Source organism: Triticum dicoccoides, chromosome 4A (assembly GCF_002162155.2).
Source record: "Triticum dicoccoides isolate Atlit2015 ecotype Zavitan chromosome 4A, WEW_v2.0, whole genome shotgun sequence".
NCBI classification, from domain to species: Eukaryota; Viridiplantae; Streptophyta; class Magnoliopsida; order Poales; family Poaceae; genus Triticum; species Triticum dicoccoides.
Genome location: NC_041386.1, coordinates 746,037,497 through 746,048,531, shown reverse-complemented (window position 1 = coordinate 746,048,531; position 11,035 = coordinate 746,037,497). Strand labels below are relative to the sequence as shown.

General features: G+C 43.8%; 1 protein-coding gene across 12 annotated transcripts; it reads left to right on the top strand.

The window, feature by feature from the left end:
* The first annotated feature begins 3,192 nt into the window (after positions 1-3,192).
* LOC119288414 lies at positions 3,193-9,599 on the top strand. Of its 12 annotated transcripts, XR_005141182.1 has the most exons (12): positions 3,193-3,429; positions 3,583-3,690; positions 3,897-3,968; positions 4,359-4,439; positions 4,747-4,859; positions 4,993-5,067; positions 5,595-5,669; positions 6,473-6,580; positions 6,863-6,984; positions 7,201-7,351; positions 8,466-8,693; positions 9,325-9,599. XR_005141182.1 is itself a non-coding variant. In XM_037568031.1 (6 exons), the coding sequence occupies exons 1-5, from the start codon at positions 4,920-4,922 to the stop codon at positions 7,211-7,213; spliced, it is 477 nt and encodes a 158-aa protein (XP_037423928.1). In that variant the 5' UTR covers positions 4,866-4,919; the 3' UTR covers positions 7,214-7,351; positions 9,325-9,599. The 12 variants fall into 12 exon arrangements, 2 of the variants coding, with proteins under 2 accessions (XP_037423928.1, XP_037423929.1); XR_005141178.1 differs by lacking the exon at positions 8,466-8,693 and having other exon boundaries at positions 3,198-3,429; positions 6,473-6,663; XR_005141179.1 differs by lacking the exon at positions 8,466-8,693 and having other exon boundaries at positions 3,199-3,429; positions 4,993-5,078.
* The last annotated feature ends 1,436 nt before the right edge of the window (positions 9,600-11,035 follow it).

Here is an 11,035-nt window from a genome sequence, read left to right as displayed (position 1 = left end):
TGCTGAACGGCGGCGCGCCTGGGAGGCCCGCGGTGCGGGGCGATGCGTTGACCATGACAGCGGGGAGAGAGAAGGAGAGAGATGCGCGAGAGGAAGAAGAGAAAAGGGAGGAGGACTAGTTGTCTCGGGTCCATCACGCCACGTGGTTGCTCGCAAGTGGGTCGCATCGCGCGCGCGTGGACTGGACCTGCCGAAGCTTCGGCCGGTGCCCCGGCCCCCAACGTTTCCCAAAAAAGATGTAGACTTGATTAATGTTCAGGGTCTTTTCTTTAAAATGCTCGTTATAGAATTAATGTTCTAAATTGAATGGTTCAAAATATTCTTCGGCGAGTTATATAAAAGTACAAGTCGTAACTCTCCAATCTCCATAAAGGCGCTTGTAAAAAAAAAAGCTTCTGCACGGTCCTTTTCAGGTTCATGTGCGGTCACTAAGAGAACTAATGTGCTGGCTGGCTGGTACATTTAGTTTCTAGCTGACTATTTCTACTCCACATCCCCACATTATAAATACGATGGCAACTACATTTGTAAGCAAATAGTTAGAAATAAGAGCATCTCCAACAGCCGCGCTTCGCATCGCGCGTAAAAAACCTGTTTGCCGCGCGCGCTTCGACCGGTTTAGCGCGGTCGTCAACGCTGGCTCCAGCAGCCGCGCTATAATGGAGCGCGCGCCGCTACAGTAGCGCGCAAAAATACAGCGCGCGCAGCACACACAAACCACATATACATTTCAAAAAAGAGGAGCAAAAATGATCAAACAAAAAAATCAACAATAAATAGTTCAATTTCGTTATCATTACAACTCAAACAAATAGTTTATCGTTCAGTACAACAAATAATGCAATAAACACAGCAAATAGTTCATGAACAATACAATGTCGAATGCAGAAATCATGCTCTTTGTCGTCCATGCCATGCCCACCACTCTTCAATCAGATCATTTTGAAGTTCATTGTGCGTTGCAGGACGCCGAATGGCATGATAGGAGGCAATAAAACGGGCTACCCTTTCAGTCCTCCGTCGCACTCGCATAGGATGTCTCAAGAGCTCAAACTATGATTAGTCTAAATCTTGGCCACGCTCATTCTCGATGATTATGTTGTGTATGATCACACAAGCGTGCATGATGTACCAAAGCATTTTTTGATCCCAAAATCTAGCCGATCCTCTCACAATAGCAAATTGGGCTTGCAAAATCCCAAATGCTCTCTCCACATCTTTTCTAGCCGCCGCCAGAGCATTGTGGAAATCAAGATTTTTCTTACCTTCCCGCTTTTTCAACGGCTTCACGAAGGTTTGCCACTTTTGATAGATGCCATCCGCTAGATAATAGCCATAGTTGTACGTACGGCCATTTGCTACAAACTGCACCGGTGGCAACTCACCGTTTGCAATCTTATTCATCAGTGGTGATCGGTTGACAACATTGATGTCATTCAAAGATCCAGGCATTTCAAAGAATGCATGCCAAATCCAAGTCTCCTGATCGGCCACCGCTTCAAGGATTATAGTGGAACCCTTTTTTTGGCCGTGGAATTGCCCATGCCATGTCTTTGGACAATTCTTCCAACTCCAATGCATGCAATCTATTGAGCCGAGCATGCCAGGAAAGCCGCGCGCTTTGTTCATCGCCAATAGCCTTGCGGCGTCTTCAGCAGTGGGAGATCTCAAATACTCCTCGCCAAACACTTGCACAATTCCCAGTGCAAAGCGCTCGACACACATGATGGCTTGGCTCTCACCCATAGCCAAGTGATCATCAACTAGATCAGCCGGGATACCGTATGCCAACATACGCAAAGCGGCTGTCACCTTCAGAAAGGTGCTATGCCCGAGCTCTCCGGCGGCATTCCTCCTTTGCTGGAAAAACCGGTCATGGCTCGCTAGTTTCTCTGCAATGCGCCTGAACAAGTCGGTGCTCATCCTAAACCGGCGACGAAAATACGACTTCGGGTATGTGGGATTCTCCACAAAATAGTTCTTCATCAATCTGTTATGGGCATCAATCCTATCTCTCCAAATTTTCTCCCGACCCATAACCGAACCACCGTGCTTCGGTTTTTTATTGATATGCATAGCTATGATCATTGCAAGATCCTCCTCCTCTTCCATATCAAATTCTTCTTTGGAAGAATCATACGACGAACTCATCTACAATGTTCAATACTATACTATAAAAACTACAATTCGAAACATGCACCAAATTCATGAAGTTTGAGCAATACATACCTTGTAGCCGTTTTGTCGAACACCTTGCGGGCCCGGTGCGGCAGCGAGCACTCGAGCGCTGTTCCTCGGACGACGGAGGCGTGCGAGGGCCGGCGGGACTACGAGGGGATGCGACGGAAGCGCGGCGGCGCGGGGATACGCCGGGAAAGTGCCTGAACGATCGCCGGGAGGCGCGAGTGGTGGCGGCGGCCCGGCCGGATGGGGTGGAAGTGGGAGAGGAACTGGGAGCGCGAGCGCTCGAGTGTGCCGCGCGCGGTAGCGGGCGCCCGAAAGACATCGTGCAGGATAGTGCTTCCGACCGCGCGCCCAACTTGTTATAGCGCGCGCGCCTTTTTGCGCGCCCGCTAGAGCGACCCGCCGCGTCAAGCGCGCGCTAAAACGGACTAATTTACAGCGCGGCGCTAGTTTAGCGCGGCTGTTGGAGATGCTCTAATAACGCCATAATGATATGGCAGTCGGCGACCAACTACAGGTTGGCGCCTTTATCATGCACAACGAACTTTACACCCAACAAAAAAGAAAAAGAAAAAACTCTACACCCAACTCTTCCACGGACAGATTGCTGCCGTCGTTGAATGCGCCGAACTGCTTGGTGCGACAGCCCCTGCTTGAATCATTTGTTGCTCTGTGGAGTATCCAGAAATAAGAGACGAGTGGATGCCGGAGGCTCCTCAGTGATCGCGATTTTCAGCCGTTGGATCTGTTTTACCAGTCGCTGCTAACCGTTCGATCGCAGCCCCGAGATACATCGTCCGTTGGATATTTCATCAATCTACGTAAGCCGTTGGATATTTTTACAGATGGCAAAGGTGGGCAATTCGGTGGTTTGGGCGGGGGTAAAATCGTCGTTTCGCACACAAGGGTATAAATCACAGCACCCTCGGAGATGACCTAGGGCCGCCTCATCCCCCACTCCCCTCTTCCTCCCGCCTCATCCCTCCAAACCCTGCACCGTGCCCGCCTCCCAGCCCCGCCGCCGTCCAGGTCCAGCCCCACGCCGCCGTCGTCTTCTTTGCCCAGCGGCCGCCGCCGCACCGCATGCTCGTGTGCAGGGGCGAGAAGGGGAACCACCGCCCGCCCCCGGAGCGCGAGAGGTGAGACAGCGCCCAGATCCACGGCGGCATCTACGCGCCGTCGTCGACCTGAGCCGCTATGGTCTCACCCTGCTGTGCTCCTTCCCCTCCACGGCTCCTAGCTCGGGTAAGCACCCCCATCCCCATGGCCGTTTCACATTCCAGATCCTCCTTCTCTTATCTTTTGTGTGTGTGTGTGTGTGTGTGTGTGTGTGTGTGTGTGTGTGTGTGCTCAACTGCTCATGAAGCTTCTCTCTTCTCCATGGACGGGCCTCACCAGGCAACAACAAGCCATCTCAAGGGAGTGGATTCTCAAGTCACCCCACTTCCAATCCATGGACGCCATCCACAAGGACCAAGATGACGACGCACACATCCTCCCTCTCCGGTGAGTGATCCCACATCTCCGACCTCTGGCTTCATCTCTTTCTCTTGTGCTGCTCTAGGTAGGTGGTACTATATGCTCTGTTTCATGGCTATGTGTGTAGTGCTTGATGTGCTTCGATTATGCTCTTGTATCATATCATGGGAAAGATTATGTTCTGTATCTACTATCACCTCCAGATTACTTACTTGTTTGTTTGATATATTCAGAGCTGCAGGCACCCTCCGTGGATGAGGACGACAACCAGGGCATCCATGGTCGACAGCTCGATGGCTCCTCGGGTAAGCAACACCCCCACATGGTCGCTTCAGTTTTCAACGCCTTCTTTTCTGTTTGTGGGCTGAAAATGTGTGAGCTTTACATGGCACAAGGGTGTGCATTCACTGATGAATCATTATATCTTTGATATTACGAATGTTTGAAGCCTGAACCTCCTATGTACGACGATGTGTATATTCTGTAAAATGTGTATTTTCATCATTTGTCTGACAGTCTAATACTGAGCTTAAACATGTACTCTTGGATGATATGCGTGAGTTGTGGACTTCCTGCACTTTATCACAAATCTACAGTATGTGCTTCAGAATTTAGTTGGCATAAGATTAATTGTGCTTTTTATTTTGAGGAGGAAAGAGTACCTTGTTGAACCAACTCTTTGGGACTAATTTTAGGGAGAACCTACTCGGCGGTCCTGATGTTGCACTCGGCAGCGGCACCGGCGGTGGCATCGTCTTGTTTCAGATTTACTGAATGTGAGTGTGTATCAAGTTTTAGATTTGTGCAAGAATCATCTTGTGTCTTTCGCGTTGTGTCTTTGTGTTGTTGAATTCATGTTCCTGTCTTTCTGTTCGTGGAAAATCTTGTTCCTCCAAATATATTAGAGAGAGAGAGGATTGCGATCTTGCTTGGGTCGTGTAATCATATTTAAAGGACACTATTTATAGTAGATAGGCATATGGTTCATTGCTAGCTTGCTAGACCTGCGTGACAAATGCCAGTGTGTATTTATGCAAGGTATAGCTTTCTGGATAAGTAATACCCCTTTATCTGTACATATAGTGGCCATGAAGGGTGGCTGAGCCATCAGGAGCGGCCGCGGTGGCCTGCTGCGGACGCTGCTGCGGCTCCCTGTTCTTCATCGCCTGCGTCTACCTGCTCCGTACCGACCCCATGTATATCCTCTCCTCCCCGTGCTTCTCTTGCCTGGGAGGCAACTCTTCAGTGTGCTTGACATGGTCCATCTTCTCCTCCCCATTGCTCTCTCTAATCCCCAATGTTCACATTTGGTCTGCTCTTGTCTTGTAGATGTGCAGGAAGAAAAGGGCCATAAGATTGTACAGGCAGAACAGGATGTTGTTCTGTTCAACCACATTGCCCCTGGTAAACACGATGTAGGCAGTGTGGCGCGGATAGCTGCTTTAAAATAATTGTAGCGTTGATCCACTTTTCACATACTGAATCCTAATAACAGGGAATAAGGGCTAGGATCAAATACAATGAGTAAGTAGCAAAATTAGAATGATAATTGTCGATTAGAAGCATTCATCCGGATGGATTTATGAGATGCATATATAACGATGGCTCCAGCTCAAGTGATGACATAGCAGTAGCTGAAATAGAAATTCAGTGAGCATCTTCGCGTTAGATTTCATTTAGTTTCAATTAGCATTGGGCACTGGCTGGTTTCAATCTTGCTACCATCTATTTGGGAGCCCCCTTCTAGAGGTTGGCACGGGTGAAGTGGCAGCCACTGATTGCGTTGTAAACAACATGAATAGTGAGCCCGATGAGCAGGCTAACGGTGCGGGCGAGATCAGTTAGTACGACAGATAGAATGTTCATGCATATTGAAATGTGCCTTATTGACTAAATTTGATATTAACATGTGTCGTTCACGTTACGCGCAGATATGGTTGCAAAGGTTGAAGAAGAGTATGTCGATCCGGAACCTGAGCAAGCTATATTACCACCCCCAGCCAACAGTAAGTTCCTGCAAGACAAACACAACAACATGTGTGTGGCATAAGTAAATAACTGAGTTAATTTTGTTCCTATGATATGACCTGAAACATCTTCGCGTTAGATTTCATGTACTTTCTAATGCTTTGACCTGAAACTGGAACCACTGTAGCTGTTCTGCTGCCAATATAACTTCGTTTGCATTTAGTTTGTCGTAATATTAATTCAGGTTCTATAGTCTGCTAGGTTAAGTTGTTTATTTAGTTAAGTTCCCATCTAATTGCCTGAATTAGTCATGTACGGAGAGCAGCTGAAAGTTAGAACAGGGTATGCAACAATAGTGTGATTTATGTTGCTGGAAGTACTGCCAATGCTCTTGTCATTTTTTAGCTTCGCTCTCGGTTTTGTTGGCGAGGGGTCTTTGGTCATGAATCCATTGTAGAATGGAAATAGTTCAGCACCAAGGGGCAATCAAAATTACTATCATGATATTCTAGGTAGTAATTACTCAAAAATATTTTTTTTTCTTCCATTTTTCTCCTTTAGTTTGGTATGATGATGAGTTGATGCCCACGTCATGTAATTATTCCAAGATAGCCTGACTGTAATATTTCTGGGAGAAATATTATTACGAATGGAGAAAGCTTTATTTCAGGCATCTCAATTATCGTCCTAATATTACAGTCAGGCTATCTTGGATGAAAGACATAGTTCGTGTGCATCATGACATTCCCTGCAATATTTCTTTCTACGTAATCATTCATGTGTGTATATGTGGGTATGTTTGTTGGTATCTACTCACTATATTATATACTGTGTTATTCAGAGATCCCAGGCCCTGCTGGGAGATCAAAGGCTGGAAGTGCATGCAAGAGGGCATGTTAATCAGGCAGATTATCATTCAAAGTCTGGATCTACGATGCTTGTAGCGCAGGTCCTGTTTCTCTCATTCCTCCCTCCCAATCCTCAACTTTCTGGATCATGGACGTAATCTGGGCACAGTCACATCTATTTTTGGTAAATGCATATGAGCAACGAACTTGGGAGGATTTTTATTCTGTTGTTAGTTTGCTTCATCTAAATATATGATGTATTAAATTGTACGCTGATGAACAATTTGGCTGATACATATGGTTCCTTAGCTTATATTTCCGACCATTACAGTTAGGTGTCTTGATTGGCTTTGTGACTTGATAACATATTGTGGTTCGACCAGATTGGATTGCGAGATGCGACATTATGCAGGGGAGTCCTATTTTTATTTCAAAAGCTCGGTATTTTTTTACAATGGATGGCACAACTTAGGCACGCTTCGCTTCTTTGCCCAACCTGTTCCCGGTATGTTTATTTTAGTTCCTTCCCGCATCAGTTCTTTTTTATCTTTAGGCTGAATGATAGAGTGGAGATGTTAAACTCCTTCATGATTAGAACATGGTGATGAGGAGAACATCTTTTTTGAGTTATGATTTATTTGAGATGTTTAGACAACGATTGCTACTTTCAAATTGATTTGATATGTTTCTCTGAAGTTTCATTCATTTCATGTGTGTTCAGGTATATATACTAGAAGTTGTTATGGCTCACTTCCATTTATATCATGTTGACACGGTGAATCAGCTGGTTAGAATTCTGTATATTTTTCTTCACCTTGTGAGAGGCACATCTTTCAACCAAGAATGTCATCAGTGACTATCCAGAGGACATGGTAAGAATACAATCTCAACACTTGCATTTTCATCTCCTTCTACCTTTTTGTTTCTTGAGGTGTTAGAATTTGTGGGAAACAGTTCTGGATTTTTTTTGTGTATAGTAGTTTGCAAGTGAATTTGCGACTATTTTGGATACTGTCCCCAATTAAGGTTAATTAGAAATTGTGGATGCACATGTGGTTTGTGTTCTTTATCATGGGGTATCTGTTCTTTTGCACATAGGTAGAACGTGCAATATAAAGATTAATTAAAGGTATACCAGTTTGATTAGAGTTTGTCTATGCATTTCTAATATCTGTTCTTTATCATGCGTACTATAGACCCAAAGTGGTCGGACCCTTCCCTGGACCCTGCGCAAGCGGGAGCTACATGCACCAGGTTGCCCTTTTTTTTATCATGGGGTATCTGTTTGTCTATGCATTTCTAATCTCTGTTGAATTGATGAAAGGATGCACAATTATGTTTCTACTTAGGAAAACCAGTTTGATTAGAGTTTTTCGTTCTCGTGAACTTTGGGACGGTCAATGTGATGTTCATTTAGCTTTCGACTATGCAATGTGAGGCAAGCCGCGCCCCCTATATCACGTTTGCGGTAAATGTAGCAAAGCTTGTGCCTACCCTTTTAGTATCAATATGGTTCAGATGCAATAATTTTTATTTCATTTTTTTTGCTTCCATCACACACATATGGCATTAAAGTTCTTTATCATGTATGTAGGCAGAGTTGCTGTATCACTTACTGATGCTCTTCGCTTTAGAACATTTTAAATTTAATTTTGTGACTGAAGTTTCACATAGTGGTCAACAGAGGTGTATTCAGGCCCAAACTTACAGAGCTGTAACAACAGAGGTGTATTTAACCGAACTAATGTGACCTTATTTAAAATATGACTAACAAAACTCTGTCAATGATTTGAAGTATCGGTTTCCCTGCCTTTCAATGCAGCACTTGGATAATCTTCTGCTTTCAAATTCAATTTGTTCTAACCTTTGATCCATCTAACTAAGTGAATGTTCTATCTTTTCAGTTTCTCTCTCTCTCTATGTGTGTGTGTGTGTGTGTGTGTGTGTGTGTGTGTTCTGATCCATTTTATGCACCTCGACATACAGATCAGCATCTGTGTGTGCCGTGGCTTGGGAGGGACAAAAAAGAGGTCGATTTGAAATTATGGAAGAGCAAGGGAGGCGGGAAGAGTTGTGCACTTTTATCCTTTTTACTAACGCATCATAGCATCTGATCTTTACCCGCTTGGCCACGTTGTTGGGACCGGGACCCTCGCGCCAAGGCGTGATCACGATGTAGTGGGAGAAGATCTGTGGGCTTTTTGTAATTTACCCGTAGGTTTAGCATTTGCCTTATATTATATCAACACCATCATACGCTTAGTTAATTTTTTTAAATGTTTAAATTCAAATTTATTGAAATTTGTTAGGAGTAACAACATTTTGCATGCATAAAAGTAGCTCCAACAAACTAAGTTACGCCTAAGACTTTAGTTATCTATTCTGAGTTGTGGATCATCTGCAAGTTATTATGTGCTGTCGTATCTTCTATGCCTAAGATATTTGGTGCTAAACCTATCGTGAAATATGCTTTCTACGTTCATATATTGTTAAGTGGCTTATTGTGTGCATACAAATGTTTTGACCGGCACCCTCGCGCCAAGGCGCGATCCCAATCTAATTCAATTTTTGACCACCGTCTTTTGGCTCTTGCTTTCAACATATGCAGTATCGGTTAGTCATTTTCTTGACACAACACTTTAGGCAACGGCTCAGACTTCTTGAGCCATTCTCTATTTATTGTCGATACATTTTTCAAAATAAACAACCAATGTTTCCTCCATATATGAATGACTCAATGACAATGAATTTTTTCCAGTCAACTGATCATCCTAAGCCTCATCCTGTATACAATACATTTATGTTCCATTGCTAACCAATGTTCATTTGTGATGTCTTTTCTCAGGATGGAAATGTTCCTCGGCACCATGACGAACATCAACGGAGGAACAACCTTTTTATTTTATTTTCTGTTGCCTCTACTGTATTGTTGCTGCCACAAAGATTTATCTGGACATGGAGCCATCATGATGTGTTTAAAAATGATTACATTATCCTTTTCTAACCTATTGGTGTTAGAGACATCTTAGCATTCAAGCAGGTTTAGTTCATTGTTTATTAATTCCTATTATGTAAACAAAATCACTGATCATCGCTTGACAGAATTTTTTTGATATGCAATCATGTGCATGGGCGAAGAACCTGGATGTTATTTACAGGTTTTGGATCATGGATGATTGTTTTGAATGAAAAAATATCAGATAAAAGAAAGCATGTAATCTTTCTAATCCAGCAAAGCCTTGAAACCTTGATGCTTCTAAATTTGTGTGAGCTAAATGATAATTTTTGCAACACCCAAACTGTATGTTGCCTTATAGTTTCATGAGGATGTTGAACTTAATGGTGATTTGCTTCAATTACATGTGAATGTTTTTTCTTCCTCATATTTTGTTATATCCTATTTGAATACGTACGCTAAACTTGATTTCCTACTAAATTGAGCATTCACTACTTGGCCATAGCGCTGTGACCGGCACCCTCGCGCCAAGGCGTGTTTTCGATCTAATTGTTTTTAATTGCCGGCAATAATTCAGTACTGAGTCTTGTACTGGAGTCTGGACTCTGGAAGCATATATACGTATTTCAGAATATATTTTGAGATGATATTTCACTTGATGTGTGCCAAAGAAGTTCAGCACATCAAGTGCCAAAAGATCATGTGAAATAACATCTCAACATATGTAAAGCTTCTGTAAGTATTACTTGTGTAGTACGTGTCATTCAGTACAACCGACCCTTTGGATGAAGCCTTTAGTACCTAAGCTGGTCAGTGTTGAGATACACTTGTGCATGTCCCATATATATACGTACTTGTATTATTTATTTAAGTACTTGTATTATTTATTTATTTTGTGAGGAAAAGGGGAGTTTCATTTCTAAATAATAGGGTTACGATCCAGAAGCAACAATTCCTCGATACATGGAGGACCTCTATTCATCCAAACAGTCGTGCAAGACTCAGTGCGACTCTAAACAGCCAATCGATGTGCTCAATATCTGTAGAACAAACTCCATCCCTTTCATAATGCCCGGCCAATTCTTTTGGCAGCTTAAAAAATAAGTCAGACCCTCCCTAGCTTTTTTCATAAGCTGCCTCTCATATTCGTCGGGGCTTCTAAACTAGTTATGGAATAACTAATTTAGAAGCGTCAACAAACTTAAAGGACAGCTTAATTTTTAAGCCGCCCAAAAGAACTGGCCCTTAATCTGAGCAGCTAAATGACCGTACGCCGATCAGGAAAGAGTATCATTGGTCAGGTTAGATAGAGCTTCAGACAAGTCAGATTGAACGAGGATCGCATATCCGTATGTTGTGTGAACAGTGCCATACCTTGCATCAGTGCATGGATCTCTGACTCCACTGCCTCGTTACAGTTGAAGATAAAATGGTTGGCCGTGAAAATCACTGAACCGTCACTCCTTCGTAGTACCATGCCAGCTGCTGTCGTGCCATCATTAGAGCAAAAATATCCATCCACTCGTAGGGCTGCCCGTCCTACCGGCGGTGGTGGCCAAGGCAGTGGAAGCTTCACCACATCTCCTCGAGCATCATCATG